This window comes from Coloeus monedula, assembly GCF_965178545.1.
Source record: "Coloeus monedula genome assembly, chromosome: 2".
In the NCBI taxonomy this organism is placed as follows: domain Eukaryota; kingdom Metazoa; phylum Chordata; class Aves; order Passeriformes; family Corvidae; genus Coloeus; species Coloeus monedula.
Window position 1 is genome coordinate 82,923,329 of NC_138782.1, and position 21,513 is coordinate 82,944,841.

General features: G+C 43.0%; 1 protein-coding gene across 1 annotated transcript in view; it reads left to right on the forward strand.

Moving 5' to 3' along the window:
• The window catches only part of LOC309570312 (gamma-aminobutyric acid receptor subunit rho-2), a gene marked incomplete at both ends in the record, with an annotated part of 30,224 nt that extends 9,470 nt beyond the window's left edge, over window positions 1-20,754 (forward strand). The window contains 7 exons of the mRNA XM_082277046.1: window positions 5,702-5,769; window positions 9,760-9,983; window positions 13,310-13,392; window positions 14,594-14,734; window positions 14,953-15,105; window positions 15,722-15,918; window positions 20,446-20,754. Of these exons, the coding sequence (XP_082133172.1) occupies window positions 5,702-5,769; window positions 9,760-9,983; window positions 13,310-13,392; window positions 14,594-14,734; window positions 14,953-15,105; window positions 15,722-15,918; window positions 20,446-20,754 (1,175 nt within the window). The remainder of the gene's footprint in view (window positions 1-5,701; window positions 5,770-9,759; window positions 9,984-13,309; window positions 13,393-14,593; window positions 14,735-14,952; window positions 15,106-15,721; window positions 15,919-20,445) is intronic.
• Between the last annotated feature and the right edge of the window lie 759 nt (window positions 20,755-21,513).

The window sequence follows — 21,513 nt, forward strand, 5'->3', positions numbered from 1 at the left end:
CACACACACATAAATGAAGATACATTGAAAGCTGTTTTGCTTCTTGCAGACATGGGATGGATCTCTTACGGATGTTTGCAGTCTCTCTGGGTGTGCATGAGATACTCATCAGGAAGGAAATCTCAAACCTGCTTGTTTCCCATGTAGATATTTTTATATCAGGGCCTCCCTCCTTCCAAGATAGATGAGTGGACTGAGACACTGTCTCAGAGAGAAACAAACATGCCTTTGAAAGCACTGCCAAAGAGAAAAATCAGAGACGTCACAAAGCTTTATTCTCACAGCTGGAGTGGAAAACTGACTCCAGGCATCTTCATGGTAGCACACTCGTCCCTATCTTCCAAAGCCTGCTCCAGTGGTCAGAAATAGAAACCATGTTTGTGCCCAGTTCTGACTGGGAACTGACTCACCCTTTGAAGCTTTCATGCTGCTCACTGGTGGGTGTTTTCAGGTGTGGAGACACACTGGGATGTAACAGGCTTTAATGCTGGACTTTCTCTGAAGTCATTCCTGCACAGGACTTGTGGAAACCTCCTGGGTTCCCTGGAGAGGTTAGCCACAGGCCAGACATCCCATTCTATCTGGGGCAGTTTGATACTCAAACAGGAGTTTCTGCAATATGAAACAAGCCACAAAGTCTTCTTCATGACAGAACCCACCCAAAACGGAGGCTTTTTGGGTACATCTCTTCTCCTTGTACAACCACTGAATGCAGATGCGAGGTGGGTCTTCTCTAAAGGTATTCTGAACACCATCTTTTCTGTGTGCAGGACCTAGGCTGAATGGGTAATGGCTTTCACTGAAGAGCAGGTCTCAAGACAGAGCAGTTTGCTGCAAGGGAAAGGGAAATAAGGGAGCCACTGATTGTCAGCACACCAGTTTGTGAGCTTGGCAAAGGAATGAATATTTGAAGCCACAAGGACCTTGACAGGCTGGTTCCTGAGTATCTTTTTAACATCAAAGTTTGAGCTGAGGCTAGTTTCAGAAGGCAGTACCTTTATGGTGAGAAGGTGCAAGGATGCTCCATCATGTTGCATGTAAATCCCATGCAGAAATTGTGGGGCTAACAGATACTGCCCAATAAAAGAGAGAAAGCAGTGCTCTCCCTCCCATCAGCCCCAGTTTGTGCTTCAGGTCACTTAAATCCTCCCTCAACACACAAATATAAATATCTCCATCAAAAGGAAAATCTCCTATTTTCCATTTCCAATTTTTAAATTGTCAAATTTGCTAATGATGGTGCAAGTGTCTTGAGTTTGTTGGAAGTTGTCACTGTGCTGTGTTTATTGGTGGGTTCATTTCTGTGTTGTAGAGAATCCTGTGACTTCTATGAAGCCTTAAGAGTCCAGGGTTTGTTTCCTGACTTTATCGGTCCTGTTGAATTAGGATTTGTGTTCTACAAGATATTGCTGTAGACAGTGATGGGGATAAAGGATGTTGACATGTTTGCTGTTTCTGGAAGAAATGTTTCAGTTGAAGGCTATACAAGTTATCTCTAGACCTTGTACCGTAAATACTTGTTTAATTCAGATAATTCCATGAATTTGGCTGATATTTTTCAGAGACTCTAAACTGTGATCTGAAAAACTCTGCTGGACTGCAGTCTTTGAGCAAAGCAGCACTGCTTCCTTTTGTCAGCCATATCCCCAGCTTTCACATGGATCCACTTAGCTGCCTGTCCAGCAGTGAACATCTTAGAGAGGAGCCTGAGCTTTGAGATCTCTCCGGTGTTAAAGTGTTCGAGTCTTTTGTTGCTTCTATTTCTCTAGGATGATCCTTCTGTATTTCCTCTTTCTGAAGAAAAAGTGAATAATGATAAAATATTGCTTATGACAAAGAAAGGCTGGTTGATGAGGGCTATTTTGTATCTAATGCTGTAATCTAAGTTAATTGTTCTGTCTACCAGTTCAGTTTGTCATATGCCATCTCAGCTGTTCTTGTTTGTACACATTCACACCCTCATCATACCCTGCTCCCTCTCAATACAGAGGTTTTTTTTTTCTTTTTGTTCATCCCTAGTGGCATTTGATGAGGATTTTGGCAAAACACCCAGAGCCTCTGTGGTTCAACAGTTTAGTTGCCAGAGGGACAGGATTAAAAAAGCTGGGAGTTCCTAATTGACTCCATGGGTTAGTGAGACCAAAGATCTCCTGATATTTCTCTCTGAGTGATCAACAGCCATTTAATTCAATGGTATGTGCTGTAGCCAACGTGACCTTCAAGGAAACACAGGGTTTGTTTCTGTGGTTTAAAGAGGTAATTTCTAGACAGGGCTTCTGTTTTGCCTCAGAAGCTGTATGCACTTTCAGTGTTGCTTGCATCAAGTGCTTCTGCAAAACCACATCTTGCTTGAAGTTTTGTAGAGTGATGGGCCGAGTGAATTCACAATTATCATTATCAGTTATGCTCATCGCTGAGAGCAGGACTTGGTGATCATTTGATTCCTGTCACTACCTCACAGGCTGTCCCCACTGGCCCTTCACTCACCCTTCCCTGCTCGGTCCATCTTCTTGTCTAAACCTCCTCCAAAGGGTCGTGGTGTCTCAACATATCCTATTTGTGTGCTCTCTCATTGCCTCAGCCCCAGGTGCTGAAAGAGGAGCAGGGAGAAGGAAAAAGTAGTGATTACTCCAGCTGATTGTAGTAGGAGTTTGCCCAAAAAAAGACAGAGTAAATATTTCTGCTGATAAATTGGTTTTGCAGTCTCATCTTTACATTTCTGTATTAAGTACTAAACATTTGAGTCCAATGTTCAAATAATTTCTCCCTCTCTCTATTACAATCACTATTTTATCATCCCCCCCAAATTTGTGATCAGCTGCCGAAAAGACACCTAATCCAGCCTAGGACCTCTTCTCTCAAGGGCTTTCCAGACCATCCACCTTAACAAAGAACACCCTTTATTTTGGGGTTAACAAAGCTTTGTGTCAGCCCCAAACTGAACCTTAGGCTTTGTCCTTGCAATGAGATAACTTCTGGTTATTGAGTGTTTGATGCAGGAACATGAACAAAGAAAAGAACATGGACATAGTATTTTATCTTCAAGAGCAGATAGGGAAGGAATAGGAGGGCGGGACAAATACCAGCTTGGCAGTGTTCTTATGTTTATGGGTTTGGTTTTTAGTTGTTTGTTTTTTGGGTATTTTTAAATCTGTGATTAGTGTTCAGAGAAGCATAGAAATCGCAGCAGTAAATAGAGTATGGGTGGGTGTTGATTTCCTGAATCAAGGCTAAATTAAGGATCCATACACAGAGAGTCTCTCTTGCAGTCTGGGAGCTGTGGGGGGCAGCCCACCATGTGTTCCTCAGCTCCCACCAGGGAGATGTGGTGGGAAGTACCACGGCCAGCTGCTGCCATCCTCGTCTGGCACAGCCTGATTGCAGTGTGAGGCCATCCTGGCAGAGACCTCGATTCTCCTCCATTAGTGCCCTGCCTGCCACGGCACGTCTGCGGGGGGTATGGCTGCGATGTCCCCAGCTGGATGTGGCAATGGTAATGTTAGTCACACATGCTTTCTCTGCTGCCAGACAGGGCAGTGCTGAGGGCAGCCTTGGGCCTGCCCTGAAGTGGATTGTGCTGGGCTGTGGAACCTTTCTGAAGAGACTTCTCTGAGCATCGAGCCTCGCTGTAGCACAGGCCCAAGATCAGTGTCACTGGCATGACCACACTGAAGAGCTATTAGGTACTTGAATGCATTAAGGAAATAGATAAGTATTTGAATTATTGCTCAAGCTCTTCTTGACTACCATGTATGACTTCACAAGGTATCTGAGCAAAACAAGTCTAATTGGCTACCAACAGGATATTGCCATCAGCAGGCTTGTGTTGTTTCTCTGTTGATTGTACTGCACATCAAAATGTCTCGTCACCACAGATACAGTGCTTTTTGCTATCTTGTTTAAAAAAAAAAGCCCAATAAAACAAAGCATGTTTTACTGAGCAAGAGAAATGTCATAGAAAAATTCTTTCTCTCAGTTGCAAATGTTTGCTGGCAGTTTTTTTAAAGTACGTAGCGCAGAGCCGTGCATCTGAATGTGTCATGTAGGTGCTTGTAAGCATCTGGGAGTCATCTCAGAGTGCTGGGTTAGCCCTGTTAAAGCTTCACTGCTGGGGGCAACAGTCACTCAGACTGGAATTGGTCATTCTGAGGAGCCTGGTCCTGCTCCACAGGGCTTGCTTCGAGGTACCTGTTCCCAGCACAGCTGCTGACAGACACTGTGGGCATAACAGGCTGGAGCTGGGCACGTGGGAAGGGGACAGTGTGCTCTGCTGGAATCAGGTGAGGCTGGCTTATCAAAGCCCTGGCAAACCTGCTGTGGGGTTGGTCATATCTTGTCTCAAGGGCATGGGGATCAGCCTTTCCCTACTGAGGCTGAGTTGGTGCTTCTTTCTCCCCCAGCAGAGGCAAACATAAGGCTGTGTTCAAAAGCCCTGAAGATGTGTGGGAGTCTGTACGTGCTGCTGCAGGTACAGGAGCAGGATGGATATCAGCTTGCAAAAGTGTGCTGCTCTCTCAGCAGCATTTCTGCTCTCTGGTTAGGCTTGTGGTGTATTCAGAGCTTCAATATAGTCTCGAGGAAGATGCTACTCTAGCTAAATATGTGCATGCAGCAGGCCCTGCTGTTTGTGGCACTGCAAATATGGGTCTGAGTCCACAAAGGGACTGTGGTGCATCTTACGTATTATCTGACTGCTAAGCAGGTTCAAAATCTAGCTGCTAAAAGTCTTTGCATATCTTCATGGAGGCTACTATGGTCCTTGGAAAATTAATTTCTGCTGGTCAAGTCCCAGACACGTCTTCAGAGCTTCTGCTTCCTTTGGCATGGTCACACTCACTGACAGTGCCCAGGCTGGAGACACGACCCGGGCAGGGTCATTGGTGTGAGTCCTGTGAGACCCACTGCCACACACTGAGACCACCAGGCAACACTGAATCCACCTGCACTGCTCCTCAGCAGTTCCTGCTGAGCTGCCCCGCTGGGTCGTGCTTGGTGTGCATGTCTCAGGAGGCGCCTACCACCAGAATTTGGGAAAAGCTGCATGAAAACACACTACAGGAATCTTGAGTCGTCTGAACAGATCCTGGCCATTAATGAGCAGCAGTCTACAACAAAGTTTTGATACAGGGCTTCTAGTAATAGAGGAGTGGGCATTCATTATGGGATGTTTTCTGCTTATTTACTCTTTGTGAACTCTCTGGCTGCTAAGTTTAAAACTATTGTGGAAAACTAGTGATATCATCAGTGAGTAACATGAATCAAAATGATGATGGGCTCTTGAGAGATTAATGTGACTTGTCTTGTTGGTAAAAATGAGAAACCTCCAAGGAAGAGCTCATTGCTTGCCATTTCTTCATCTGAGTCCCCTGTCCTTGGGGCTAAATTTGTTCAAAAAGGCCTAAAATTTAAGGTGGGATGGCTTAGTTTTTAAAAACATATGCAAATGTTTCATCCAAGCTCTGGATTAACTGGCAAAGTGTCAACATTGCAGCATATGCCAAGGGGAAGATAATTCAATGTTTCGAAAGGGCCCTTACATGATTATTCACTGACTCTTTCCCCAGCCCCCTCATGAAGAACCATTGACAGAAACGTACAACATTAGCTCAGAAATGTTTGCATGTCACCTTAGAAGTGCTAATTAAATGCAGATGATGTGAGAGAACATTTATTTACATATCTAAATCTCATTCTCTTTCAGGCCCTGCGATTCCTGTTGGGGTGGATGTGCAAGTTGAAAGCTTGGACAGCATTTCTGAGGTTGACATGGTATGTAATCCTCTTCTAAGCCTCAATTACTTCTAGTCATAAAAAGACCTTCTGACTTGAAATCTGTGGGCTTGTAATCATTGGTCAGATGAAAGTACTAGCAGCACCTCTGAAATTCAAAGAGGCTGATATTCAGAGCCAAAGACTTAATAAAACCAGGTGATCAAAGTCTTACCTCTGTATCTCCAGATAAAGATAAAAAGCATGAAGGGAAAAGGGACCTTGAATGGGAGAATAATCAATGCTATGAAAGATCTGTCACAACTAAAATATAAGCAGCTGCATGTGAAGGTTTGAAGCTATATGGTAAAATTCACATAAGCTGCACTTGCTGCAGGAGTTTTCTTCCTTAGGGAACCATTCATGACATAACATGAGTGCTCACACACATTTCACTGTTTGGTTTTGGGTTGTTTCATGGTGATTTTTTTTTTTAATTGTAGGAAATGTAATAAAAACACTTGAAAGAGAAGTGGAAAGGGGAACACAGAGGAGAAGAGGAAGCTTCTTGGCTCCTCCCTCTTTGTGCCTTTTCCTCCCTGTTCTTGTGCACATTTTGTGGTCTAGACAAAACGTAAAGATAGAGGAAGAGCTTTAGGTTGAGTGTTTTTTACTATGCTACAGTTACATCTTCATCCCATTTTGGAGGGCTTGGTTTAGATGACCTTTAAACGTTCTTTCCAACCCAAACTATTCTGTGTTGTGTGATTAAAACCAGGGAGTTCGCATGCCTGGATATTGAAAGAAAGGGTTTGGGGGTATGCATGCAGTGAGGTGTGTGGGAGGGAGCTGTCAGTATAGGAAATGGCTGCCAGGAGGAGAACTGGGGCTCCAGTATATCAAGATAATGTCAGAGCAGCAAAGAGGCCTAATTAGCACAAGTAAATAACTCACAGTGCTTTCTGTCAGGATTCAACAAAAATCTTGCCCGTCAGAAGTCTTTGAGGTCAGTTCTCTCCCTTAGCTGTTGATAGTTCCTGTTTTCCCAGCTCAAGTACTTTCTAGAGCAGTTGCTGACATGTGTTTGGGGTAGAAGAATGTTGTCCCAGGTCGGTCTGAGTTATGTTGGTATGTTTTTCCAACAGACTGTCCCAGCATGTGTGTTTGCAGGGAGGAGAGTGGGCAGTAAGCTGTCTGCCTGGCCAGGGGACCAGGGCTGGCTGTGCCTGCAACAAGGTGCCCTCTTTGTCTTCCCATTGCAGGCAGGGCTTGTTTCAAACTGCTCTGAAGTGGCCCTGCAAATCAGGTATTCTTGGCTGGGCAGTCCTTACCTATCACTGCTTGAGCAGGCAGCTGGTGCCCCAAAGAAGAGCATCACCAACCACAACCCACTGTATCTGCAAGACTGTGCGTGCCAATGAGAGCAGCCAGGGGCTGTTTAAAGCGTGTGAGTTTAAAACTGGTGCCTGTCTGGTTGATGTGGATGGGCTGTGCTGTGTGCAGTGGTGGGGCATGCTCTTGAGGCTGCCTGGAGCATGGAACAAACATGAAATGTGCTGCCGAAGTCGAGGTACTTGTGTAGACTCATTGGCTGTGCCTCTGGCAGGTACTATCGTTCTCCCAGTTTGTTGTAAAACCTTGTTTTCCAAGGGACTTTCCTATTTGTGAGTGCTGAAGTAAACCCCTTTTCTTGCTTTTAAATAGTGTGTGTGCTGGTCAGAAAGGAACAAGCCATCAGCACACTGCCTCTTTTGAGTCATGCCATGAAAAAGACTCCTTAAGTTGGATTTTATACTTAGAAGCTGTTGTCAGCTGCCACTTTGGCTCTGTGTTTGCAGCATTTGGTGCACTATGTTGGCCACTGGAGAGAGAGGAGAGCTGGCCATTGCAGAGGCCACTGCGTTGGCTGTTTGGAGAGAGAAAGGGGCTGAAGGTGAAAGATGAAAAGCTCCTGTATGGTAGGATGGGGAAAGGGGTGACCTGGAAAGCAGTGGGCTCCTTCCCATGTTGTGCCTTTAGACAGTCTCTTTCCCTTCCTCTCCAGCAGCTGTAAGCCATGCTGAGAGTGCCTGGCTGATGGTTCCTGTTTCCCTGTGCTCTGATGATGGAGCTGCCCAGAGGCATTTTACAGCTGTCCTGGTTTTGGCCGGAACAGAGCTAATTTTCTTCTTAGTAGCAGGTCCAGTGCTGTGTTTTGGATTTAATATGAGAATCATGTTGGTAACACACAGATGCTTTGGTTGTGGCTCAGTAGTGCTTACTCTGAGTCAGGACTTTTCAGTGTCTCATGCTCTGCCAGTGAGGAGGGGCACAAGAAGCTGTGAGGGAGCATGGCCAGGAGAGCTGACCTGAACTGGCCAAAGGGATATTCCCCACTATAGAATGTCATGTCCAGAGTATGAACTGGGAGAGAGATTGGCTGGGAGGGGCCAATCGCTGCTGGGGGACAGGCTGGACATCTGTCAGCAATTGTCTTGTGCATCATTTGTTTTTCTGGAGTTTTGCCCCTCTCTCTCTTTTTATCTTCCTTTTCATTACTATTCTTATTAATATTTACTTTATTTTAATTATTAAACTGTTTTTATCTCAATCCAGCTTCTTCTGAGTCTATTCCCCAACCCATCAGCTGGAGGTGGGGGGAGGGAGGAGTAAGCAAGTGTCGGTGTTGTACTGAGTTGCTGGCTGGGGTTAAACCATGAGAATGGTCCTCCTCTCCTGGAGTCCCGTGCCCCTCTATCTCATGTCATGGCCAAGCAACTGGTAACCCTGAATAGCCAGGCTCTTCTTTACTCCTTTTTTGACTTCTACCATAACTTGCCCTGTCTCCTAAGAAAGCAGCAACTGTGCCTCTTCCTTGGTTTCCTTTTTCCCAGCCCTAGTCAAACTGATGAGTTTGATGTCTGGCCCCTGAGGCTTACTCTTCTAGCCAGGTTGCAACCTAAGCTCTGTCAGTGGCTGTGGTTGCTGAAAGTGTTTCTTTGGGACTATATATGTAAGGGGAAGGTGTCCAGTGTACAGTAGGAAACAGGAGCTGGCAGCATCCCTGGGATGAGCAGTGAAGGGAGCCTGGGACCAGTCTGGGGACCTGCAGGTGGGTGAGCAGAAGTGTCCCCCGGGCCAGTCTCTGCCATGGTCAGAGAGGTGGGTGTCTGGCCAGCTCTGTACTGTGCAGGGCTGCAAGGTGAGGACTGGCACTAAAGCCTTCTTTGACAAATTAATGAAAAACCTCCTGGCAATGCAAGGCAGTGGTGAAACAGCCCTTTGAAGCAGAGTCAGGGTAACTGATTGTCACTGTCACCAAACTGATCAGTTGTGGTTTGAGAAAGTGGTTGCCACATGGTTAGGGAGAGACCCTGGCTTGTGTTGCTGCCTGCTTGGGCTTGGCGGCTGCAGCTCCCACAACCACTTGCTTTATTGGGAATCTAAAGAAAAGAAGTGTATTTGATCTCTCAGCATGAGAGTGGATTCAGCTCTAAAAGCAGGAGCTGCCAGGTTGGGATCAACAAACAGATGTTTTTGTTTATGTGACTGAAGTTCCTGCCCCATCAACAAGCTTAAAAGGCAACTTTATTTACACACTTATATGGCAGGAAACACAGTTCCCTCGCTTGGTTGGTGTTTGCAACAATTTAGTCCTTTTGGGGATAAATTGTTTAGTGTTTAGCCTGAGCATTAAGCTAACTTTCAATTTTTTCCTCTTGACCATATTTTTGCTACCATAGTTCTGTAAGATAATTTTGCCAGAATTGAAGAATGATTTCTGCAGGGCATTGCTTCTGTTGGGGCATATTTATATCCCATTTGGGACTGAACATTGCTGCGTACTGTAATAAATTCGTTAGTTAGTTATGCTTTGTTTTGGCTGAAATTATTTTGTCAGGAAAATCTATTCCCAGAGAGCATTGACCTAGGAAAGAATCAGGAGCTGAGAGTGGAGAGATTTCATCTATCTGCTGGGAGTGAGTTTTCTTTCTGATGTGTTCTAGTTGTAGAGTCCAGCACTGACAGACCCCTCTCTTCCTTTTCTTTGTTCTCTTCCCTTTTTTGAAGGATTTCACTATGACCTTGTACTTAAGGCACTACTGGAAGGATGAGCGTCTCTCATTTTCCAGCACCAATAACAAGAGCAGGACCTTCGACGGCAGGCTGGTGAAGAAGATCTGGGTCCCTGATGTCTTCTTCGTGCATTCCAAGAGATCCTTCATTCATGATACCACCACAGACAACATCATGCTGCGAGTGTTCCCTGATGGGCACGTCCTCTACAGCATGAGGTGAGGGAGCAGCCCTGCTGCCCCTGAGCATCCCCTGGGGCTTTGCTGCCAGTTTTGCTCTAGGCTTGACTTTGGTGATCACCAGGATTGCTACTGCCAATCCTGCTACTCCTGCTGCTGGTGCTCTGTTTCCACAATGTCCAGTGCAAAATGCTTTGCAGGAAACTCTGAGAAACCATGCTGGGGGAAGCCAGGGGGAAGCATGGCCCCAACTCTTTGCAGTCAGTGCAGGGCTTAGTCAAGCTGGAGTGTTCATCCCAGGGTCAGTGTGTGATTAAACTGGAAGCTGCTGATGTACCAGATGGTGACCTCTATAATTATCCTATTTTCCTTCTTGTTTGTCTAGAATTTTTTTTTTTTTTTTTTTTTTGTAGTTGTGGTGCTTTCCTGTTGATGTAAGCGTTTAAGTTTATTGAAGCTGAAATGGCAGTATTAAAGACATCCTGGTTTTCTAGTAGATTTGTTGGCCAGAAGAATCCTGAGGGATATCTGTCATAACCTGGACAGTTATCCATCCTGCAGGTATACCCAGACCATGACTGTGGATTTGCAGGATTCTGTAATACACAAGGACACGGAGACTTAATCCTCTAAACTTCTCTACCTTATTACAGATTATCAAAAATACCACAGAAATCACCACTAGCCAGTAAACTACCACAAAATCACCACTGGCAACTATGCCTGTGATTAATAAAGTGACTATATATACGTATCATGCTATTGCAAATTACTATTAGCAGTTAATAATTTAGCATCCATCAATTATGTGGCAACAGCCATTAACTAACCAGGTTATACACTGTTACAGGTTACTTAGCATTGGTGGAGCAACTCGTCCACAATATACCCTCAGGTACACTTAGGACAGGTTGCTTGTGTGGGTGCATAGAGATACCACCAAGTGATACAAATCATCCAACAGATGGAAGGGAAAACTGAAACAGACTCCAAAGTGGGCTCAGAGGGGACCAGTGAGACAGCAGAATCTCATTTCAGAGATGCTCTGAGTCATAGGGTGTGGAGCCAGCCAGGTGTCCTTGGTGGGTGTCCAAGAGATGGTAGAAAGTTCATGCACTGAATTCAACCTTCTAAGGAACAGAAAAGTATGTGTAGTATGGGAAGTTCTCAGAGGAAGGCTTCATTTTGGATAAAAATTATATCCTCCTTATATCCAGAGAGATAAGAGGGTGTAGGATGCCACCACTTTGAACAGGCAGTAGATGCTGGTAATTTCTGGTTTTCACCTGTGATGGTCAATAGATAATGAGGTTTTCTGCTCTCTCAGACCCTTTTTTATTTTCAATGTAATTTCCTACCTTTTCTGACAATCAATTGCCTTTAAAATCACTTTTTTTGGCAGTTATTGATGTTATTTCAGGATGTCTCCAGTTTCTAGGTACCCTATCTGCATGTCAAAGAGGCTGGCTGTGCTTCTCAAGGATTTGTCTTGTTCCCAGGCTGGTAGGCTTGGCAGACCTCTGCCCATATTTTTCAGCAGACAGGTTTTTTGCTCAGTAGTTTTTCCTTCTAACCAGGCTACCTTTATGGCTGCTCACATCAGCATCCCTGCAGATTTAATTTCCTTCAGATGAATGAAAAAAGAGAAGCAGAGAAAAACACAGTGCCAGAGGAGAAAAGCTCAAGAGCCCAAACAAAAGGATATTTCCTCAGGACAGAAAGCATGCTCTAAGTGTACAGTGACCTTTGAATGTTTTGTAGCCAAGGATTTCTGTTCTAGGATCTTTCTGGAACTTATTCACTTCAGCTATGGTAAAATGATTTTCAAAAACTAGGAAAGGTTGTCTATAAAGTTTGATTCTGTGATCTGTTGAGGAGGTGATGTGACTTTTTAATGTTACCCAAAAGAGACAAGTCTGTAAGTAAGCAACAGCTGATTGCACAAGACTCAAATTGATCATTTGATACGTAAAATCCAAGGAGAAAGAAAATCTCAATAGCATTTGAGCCTGGTGATGCTTTAGAGCACTCAGAACAATATCCAGCTGAAAAAACATGAGTGTCCTGTGGCGCTGGAAATGCCCTCAGATATCTTGAGATGTCTGCATGGGATTAACACTGGACTGAGGAACATTTCATTCCTGTTTTGTGCCTTGGGCATTAAAAGCCACCTGGACACTGCACTCTAATTGAGGAATATCATATTGATGAGGCAAGTTTCTGTGCTGTCCCTGACTAACAAACTGTTATTGACCACAGGTTGTGCCACAGGCGATGCCAAGGAAAGAAAATAACACATTTTAATGAGACTGAGTTATACAATGCTTAAATGCTACACACAGTTAGGGGAGGTCATTTTTGCAGGATACCTTCTGGAGTGTATCCCCAAAAACATTCTTTAAATTTTGCAAATATGGCAAAATTTTGCTCTGGTTTATAGTCAAAATGAACAGCATGTGCCTTTCAGAGGTGATGAGTGCGTAGGTCAGGGTAGGATTTGGATCACACTCCCTGGAACAGAGGAAAAGTTCTTCATCGACATCTGCAAGAATCCAGAAAATGTTCACAGCCAACATAAGTTGTCCTCTGAAATGATGAGTCACAGCTGATTTGCCCCTCCTAAATCGAGAGCTCCACTGCAAATCTGTCTGCAAGAGAAAGTTCACTGATCCACTGGAAAATTTCTTATGTAAGGTTGTGCACAACTGGACTAGTTTAAAAACCAGAGCTGTGATTGCTGCAGCTCTTTAGCTAAGACACAAACTTAACAGAAGCAAATCTCACTTGCTGAAAACCAGCTGCACCCATTTTACAACCCCTGTCCCGGAAATACACCCCTCAGATTAAAAGGGTTTATTGAGTGCTGTAAGAAACTGCTTTTGCCTTAATCATGTATGTACTGGAGGAATTTTGTGGCTTGCAATAAGGGTGGTCATATTCCTCAGGCTTGGGTCATTCTGGGGGTGACTATGGAGCGAACTGAGCAATAGGGAAAATGAGGAAACCTTAATCAAACTGCACATAAGGGAATCTTCAAATGTAAATGGTGAAGTTACTTTACATTGTAGTCTGGTAGGCAAATAGTTGGATATTAAACATAGTGGAAATATCTGTACTGATATTAGTATAACAGTAATGCCCAAGACAGCACTTTAATTCCTGGCTAGATATTATATTTTTCTTTGGAGTTTCTGTGTATAATCCCTCTGGTTTGAACTTGGAGAATTGGTAGGCATTTTCCTGTGGATTTTTTGCTTACGTCGTGCATGATTGCTGGCTTTAAAGCTGCAGAATAATTATCTGCAATAACATTCTTGCTTGATTGCTCCTCATAGAAACCAGCTTTTCTCGTTTTCAATTTCTAGGGTCACAGTGACAGCAATGTGCAACATGGACTTCAGCCGCTTCCCCCTGGACTCTCAGACATGTTCTCTGGAGCTGGAAAGCTGTATGTTGTATCTGTGTTTGTAGCTAGATGTGCTCCATGGCTGGCTGCACAGACATTCCACTGGACACATTTCAGAATACTGTCTGTTTTAGAGCCTGAAAAAATAGTTCATCAGTTACTAGGAGTCCTTCTATTGACTCAGCAGTATTGTGTATCTAGCCCTTATGCTGCAAGACAGGAATTTGCAAGGAAAGTGTCCTATGTCATAATCCTGATTCTGCAAACACTGTGATCTGGGCTCAACTTCTTTGGGAAGGAGTTTTTCTGTGGAGAAAGTAATGTGAACAGTAAGGGTTTTTGTAGACTTTCTCCATTGTATGGCAAGACTAGTATCCAGTTGTTTTGAGGTCCTTCCAGCTGTTAACTGAATGTTCCTCTGCAAAAAGCCAGAATCAGAATCAGAGGATAATTTTCATTGACCTTGAGATCAGCTGCCCAAATACTCTCCTAAGAGCAGGGAGCTCTTTATGATGGGTTGCTTGGGGCTGTATCCACAACTTTTCTCTGCAACTTGCTCAAATATTTGACAGCCCTGATCCTGAAAATGTTTCCTTTTACTTAATTGGGAACAATCCTTTGCTGAGACTTGCATCCCTTGCCTCTCGTCCTTTCATTCGCCATTTTGTCAAAGTGTCTGGGAAAAGGCTTCTGCCGCCTTCTGCATGACAGGACCCCACCACAGACTGCTCTTCTCCCAAGAGAACAAGCCCTGCTCCCCCAGCCTCTTGTCTTAAGCCATGTGCTCCAGTCCCTGACCATCTTGATAACCCTCTTCTCATTCCCTGTTCCTGTTAGTGTACAAATTCTCTAAGTTTTTCTTTACAGTTTTAACATATTTCTGGGCTCTTGCTTCTCACCTGTCCTCTTTGCTTTTATCATTCTAAGATAGTTTGAAGTGTCCATGCTTCCTCCTTCCTCTAAATTAAGGTGTTTTACCCATGATTATTTCCTGAGCTATTATCTATTTTTGGTCTGTGATGTTCAGAGGAGTGCCATTCTAGCTGTCATTTCAATGATGAGCGAAAAGAGGATTTGTTTTCTTGAATCAGGATGACCTGGATTTTTGTTGTTGTCATGGTACATTATATGAGAAGATCTTTTGAACTCCCTTGCTGTTGGCAAACTTATTTGTGCCATTACTTCATGCCAAAGACTGGATGTATTAACTTTTGTTGAACATTGTATTTCTTCTTTTCCTAAGATGCTTACACTGATGAAGATCTGATGCTATATTGGAAAAATGGCAATGAATCTCTGAAAACTGATGAAAAAATTTCTTTATCTCAGTTTTTGATACAAAAATTCCACACCACATCAAGACTGGCTTTCTACAGTAGCACGGGTATTGACCTTTTCCGATTTCCTACTATTGCTAAACCTAATGCTGCATTAACTGCTTGTGAGAGATTATGTCACTGAAATGTAGTCTTCAGAGTCTGTTTGAAAGTTCAGTTTCTTGTTTTACTAGTCTTAAAAATAAAAGAACAAAAGAAAGATCTTGTCTCTGTGCCTACTGTCCAGGCTGTTCTCACTGATTCTGGCTTTCCTCCTCTCTCAAAGGTTGGTACAATCGACTCTATATAAATTTCACTTTACGTCGACACATCTTTTTCTTCTTGCTCCAAACCTACTTCCCTGCCACTCTCATGGTCATGTTGTCCTGGGTATCCTTCTGGATCGACCGACGAGCAGTTCCTGCCAGAGTCTCTTTGGGTGAGAACAGCTGCAACAAGCCATGGCTGTGTGAAAACTTTGAACATCAAAGTTTTGGCAGGAAAGGGAACTGTTCATTTTGATGGTTAAAGATATTGTGCAAGCAAATGGTGGTATTATCTGATGATTAATATAATGTATAACTTGCACTTTAAGTCATTCATCACTAAGCTGTCTTCCTCACTTTTCTGTAGCTCAGGACAGAAAGTGCTGTGGTCTTAAAAATGAAGCTGTAACACAGATTGGTACAGCTAGGAAACAGGAGTCCTTGTCTCCACTGGTCTTAGCAGACCTGACCTTAGGATTAGGTGTGTTAAAAATGTGTTTTAACAGCATTGTGTTTAAACCCTCGAGGTTAAGGAAGGAGTTAAATGCTGTTTGTTAAATGCAAAATGTTGACTGCTCCATTACTCCTCAAAACTCAACCCATCATGAGCACAAAAATGTAGGCAGGGGAGCAGTTCTGCACTGGCAGAACAGGTACTTAATGCACATTTATTTCATATTGAACATCTTTTAGATCATCATGTAGACTGTAATTTCTGCTTTTCTGAAAACAAAAAAACTTTATGGACTGTATCAGTCAATAACATTTCTTTCTCTTGGTTCCTTTCAGGGATAACCACCGTGCTGACCATGTCCACGATCATCACTGGGGTGAATGCCTCCATGCCTCGTGTTTCCTACATCAAAGCAGTAGATATTTACCTGTGGGTCAGTTTTGTGTTTGTGTTCCTCTCGGTGCTGGAATATGCGGCTGTGAATTACCTGACAACGGTGCAAGAGCGGAAGGAGAGGAAACTGCAGGAGAGGGTGAGAAAAACTTTTGTTCATCCATTTATTCCTTTTTTTTCCTTACAGCTGATCTGGTCTTTATATTGACTGTCTGTTAATGGGAAAACACTGACAACCATGTGTGTAATTGGGTCTGTTTAGACTGCTCCACCTCAGGCTGAATTACTAACACAGAAAAACAGGATTCGATCTTATGGATCTTCATAGAAACATCAGAAAGGAGAGTGTGATCTGAACTGGAAAAGAGTGCAGCCTGGAACTGCAAGGGAATGGCAAGACGGGAAAGTAGAAAATCTTCCCTGCAGCTGCCACGATTCCTGTTTAGTAAGCTAAAGGGGTTATTTGGAGCAAATTAATTTCCTCTCTCTATAGGCAGCTTTACTCTGGAAACTGGATTTAATGGATGTAATAGTGGAGGTGTTACCCATTATCAAGCACAAACAATGCTCAGCCAAGCTTATGCTTGTACTTTTTAATGTACCATGAAAGGTCTTATCCTGCATCCCTAGAGTGTTTCAAGACCTGACCAGAGACAGTCCTGAGCAGCTTGGCCCTGCTGGGAGCAGGACATAGGACTAGAGATCCCCTGAAGTCCTTTCCAGCCTGAAGTATCTTACAGACCTATAAGCCCTTCTTCTTTGTGATTACACAAAGCACCCTCTCCTTTTTAACACTAAGGCTTGGGACCAAATTTTTTCAGTCCCCATGCACCCAGGACATCACCATGTTTTACAGTTTCTTTCTTCCCAGTAGGAACGCACCACATCAGTCTACTGGTAATATTGGTAACCTACTGTCTTTGACTCCTGGAGAAATTTGTACAAGCTTGTTGGAAATGCCAATGCAGACATCATCTTTGATACAATTTAAGCATGCTATTTCCCTCTCTGAACTACTCTTTTGGTTTTGCATGTCCTTCTCTTCCCTTCCTCTTCTTCCTATGACTTTCTTGAAGAGCAGCACAAGCCACATAACATCCCAGCACCTTTCCCAGTTGACATACTGTAAAAGAATATCATTAGATATACTTAAAAAAACAACTGGATAAATTTACCAGACTTATGTGATGAAATTTTGCCTCTCTTCAAGGCCTTCTCAACAGCATTATGATTCTGGAAAGCTACTTGAACAGGTCCTGAGATTCTTAATTTATCTACGCCCTTCCTAGTCCCCACCTGGGGCCCAGCAATTCTCTGCAACACAAGGCAGAGATGCTCTATGCAAGCACAGTGACTCCAGTGTGTCTGACTTGCTGCATGTGAGCAGTGATCTGTGGCATTTTAGCCAGCCATGCTCAGGCTTCCCAAGTCCAAAGAATACAGTGTCTTGACATGTCATGGGAAATAACAAGAAACATCCTTGCTAGGTTTGACTTGCCTAGAATAAACCTGTATGGTTTTTTTTAAAGATGAAAACTCTTCTCCTTTGTTTTTAACTCTACTAGAGGGATGAAATGAACTTGAGAGGGTTTGTTAATTTTCTGCTAAGTTTTCTGGAATGTTTTCCCACATCCAGTGATGGTGTAATTTGTTATTTATATCATAAATCTGCCCTTTACTGAGTTTTGTACACTGAATTCTATATTCAGCAAATGCCTTTTTACTACAACAGGGAAAATATTGTACCCAGTCTTCAGTGTGTGATGATATTATTCCTCAGTAGGGAAATGGGAACAGAGATAATAAAGAGCATTATTTGAGGAGGAAGCTCTTGAAGAAGCAGAAGACACATTTCTCACAGTAAATGTAGATCTTGTCAGCCAGTGCTACTCCCCTATGAAAGATCTAAAAAGTCCAGAACAAACATGTAAGGCTACCCAGAGAAGAGCTGTGTTATGTCTACATTAAGAAATTCAGTGTGCCAGGGACAAAGGGATGCAGTGTCTAAAACGAAGCCTTCTCTTCCTCAAGGTAACAGGAGCTGCTGTGAAATGCCTGTGTCAAAAGGTCTGTGGCCCTATGCTTATTCCCAGCCCATACCTGGAAATTTTTCAGAGCTTGCTATGATGCCTTGTTGGGACTACGTAAGGCTACAGAGGCTAGACAAAATTAAGAGAGTGAAAAGCAGTTATATTTATTGAAGGGCTTTCAGGTACGTTAGGGCAGTCAGGGTGTACAGGGGCTACACCCAAAATGAACAAGAGGTCACAGGTTTTCACTTTTATAAGTTTGGTCCATTTGCATATTGGGGGTTAATCCTCCAATTACAGCTTCAGGTAATGAAGTCATTTACCCCAGGTTTGCTTCCCCCCAACTCACTTTTGTTTACATATCTCAGGGCCTGAGACAGTAAGGTGTCCTTGAGTTTTAGACTTAGAGAGAAATTGTTTTGTCTGACCAAAATGGGAGAACTGTAGCTAACAGGCTACATGGAGTTTAGAATTATACACTAAGGAATTACAGGATATGAAAAATATAAAAGCTGAAATCCTAAGGCATCAGCTGGGCTGGACAAAATTCAGGCCAGAGACATTTCTGACACTCTAAATGTAGTGTCAGCTGCATTCCTATGCCCAAAGAGGCTCTTTGGCAGTCTTTGAATTATTGCTGTAGACATAGGCTAAAATTTCTGCAGGGTGAAATTATGTAGTGCACCTCCATGGGTACGTGCCTATGTGAGGATGAGCGTAATTTTAGGATCTGTGGAGGTGGGTTTCTAGCTTGTCAGGCTCTCCTGTCCATAGAGGTGGCTGTCATCGTGTGCATGAAGCCATGGGAACTGTAATTTGACCTGGGGGCTGACAGTAAATCTGCAGAATTGCTTTCTCTGCTGAGTCCTGCAGCAATTAGCTTGTTATTGCAACTGCTGTCCCTCACGGTCAGCCACCATCTCCTGGACCTGTCAGTTCATGATAAAGAACCTGATGTGTAACTCTTCCCTGTGGTTTTTTTGTTGTTTGGTATTATTCTGGTTTTGGCTGGCATAGAATTAGTGTCTTTTCAGTAGCTGGTACAGTGCTGTGTTTTGAATTCAGTGTGAGGATAATGTAACACACTGATGTTGTTGCTAAGTTGTGTTTGTCCTGTGTCAAGGATGTTTTTGTGTCTTATGCTCTGCCAGTGAGGAGGCAAATAAAAAAAGTTGGGAGGGAACATGACCAGAACAGGTGACCCAAACTAGCCAAAGGGATATTCCACAGAACACATTTCAGTTATTAAACTGTTCTTATCTCAATCTACAAGTTTTACTTCTGATTCTTCTCCACAACCCTCCGGAGTTCAGGGGAGAGGGTGGGTTGAGTGAGTGACTGCATGATGCTTAGATGCCAGCTGGGATTAAATCATGACAGTCCTTTTTGGGGAGCTTCACTCTGGTTTTGTTCTGTTTTGGTTTGGTTATGTTGGTTTTGGGGTGTGTGGTTTTTTAAGTGTGTGTGCTTAGAATAAAATATGTCTTAAAATCCAATTGGTGTTCAGTTGTACTCACGGAGTGCTCAAAAAAAGTAAAGTAAGTGGGCTACTAACTTGTCATGTTTTTCTGAACATAACCTGCTGATACCAAATCTTTTGGTTATGTCAAGAACATAGAAAACAATCCTTAAGTTGATTTTAAGGTTTTCAATAAGCAATGTGATCTGTTGTTTAAATAATTTGAAGGAAAAGCCTTGACTGTAGTGTCTTCCAATGGCATCCTGAATATTACATATTGATGTTATATACATTTTTACACACACACACACACACACACACACATATATGTATATTCAGATATAGACATTTGCTTTAGCTGAACATATCCTTGAAAACAAGTTCTTGGAAAACTCACACAACAAAGTTGGTGGAGGGTGCAAAGTATTACTAGGTGAGGAAATTGGTCTGTGGGAAATCAGAGGCAGGAGCTCCTAACAGAAAGGAGGTTTTGGAGTCCATTTTCATTGTGCATAAATACATAATCGATATTGCTGGGACAGGAAAAGGTTTTGAAGGTTTTGAATGATAGAAGACTGCATTTCCCATTCAAAATTCTATATGTATTCATTGGATTTTTTTGTGGGATGCATGCTAGTGCTGCTGAAGCCAATGAAAGTTTTGATGTTAGCTCCAACAGAGCTGGGATTTTACATTATGCTTTTAGCTGGTCCTCTGCTTGGTTTAAAATCAGATTTATGAAGAAAACGTGTATCTGTGAAACCAGAACTTGGCCCTTTTCTTCCCATAACATGTACTGGATAAGCCATTTCCACAGATTAAACTGCATCTTGTCCATGAATATTTATAAAAGCAAAGAATGCAAAATAAGGAACCTCAAGACAGTAAGCCTGAACAACAGCTAGCTAAGAAAATCTTTTGCTTAGACTATATGTCTGCTAAAGCATTGTTCTAATCTTTTCTGAAGCTGCTCGTCCAAGCAGTGGAGATAAACCCTGTTTCTTCCTTTTGAAAACAAGAAAAAAAAAGTGACTTTTTTGTTCAAAGAGAAATTTAAAATATCTCAATCAAAATTTTGAACTCCACTGTTTACATCTGTCTGTTAATAGAAAGGCATAATTTCTGTTGCTGACATGTTTTTCCAATATTCAGCTGTATTTCTTGCTTATGTCCCTAGTTTTCATGTTCATGTGGAATACCTCACTCGAAAACTATGATGCTGGATGGAAACTACAGTGAATCTGATGCCAACAGCCTGGCAGGATATACAAGAAACCAGATGGTACCAGAAGAAGAAAAACCAGAAAAGGTGGTTGTGCATTTAGCTATGAGCAATGAATCTAATTCATCAAGGAAGAGAGGCCTGAGGGGCTATGTGGGCTTGCGCATCATCCAGAACACTCATGCAATTGATAAATATTCAAGATTAATATTCCCAGGCACCTACATAGTTTTTAATTTGATATATTGGTCTGTCTTTAGCTAAGCATGCTGGCACAGCAGTGACTGAATCAGAAGATGGCTACAAAACACTCTTTTGTTGGTATTTTTTTTGTCTAATCTGGACACAAAGCCAGAAACCTGATTATTTTATTGCTTCTTCAAAGGGTAAAGGGGAGGACACATCCTCCAGAAGGCAATTCCATGCACAGACCTCATGGAGGAAGGTGCTGTGCTGGTTGATTTCCAACCCACACCCCTGCTCCCGTTTGCTTTATGACACATGCCATTTCTCATACATGAAAATACGTGTCCACCATACACCCAAATGTGCTGGATGCTCGTTTGGGGCTGGCCACGCTGGTGGTGCCTGCTGTGCAATGGACAACCAAAGACAGTGCTCATGTGAGCTGTAAGGAATTAAATAAATGCAACTTGCATGGGGAGGTCTGGACAGTGCAGCTCCTGTAAGGAAACTGAATGAGCATTTCCTTTTACAAAATCTCTGCTTTTGAGCAAATTCTTTTGTTTTTTCTTTGGCATACAAATGTAATTTTTTTTCCATTGTTTTCTGAAGAACACCACCTTTAAGGGTACGGATTCTGCTTTCTCTCTGGATAGGACCTTCATCAGTACCATTAGGACAGCTGACTGGCCAGGATCAGCTGGGCTGGTTACAGAGCACAGGTGGTATGTTTGAGTCAGCAGGCTTTTTTTCTAGATTACAAAGTGCAGTCCACAGACAAACTGCACATCCCAATGTGCCTCTCCCAGTCAACACAATGCCCTTCTGTTCAGGCATTTG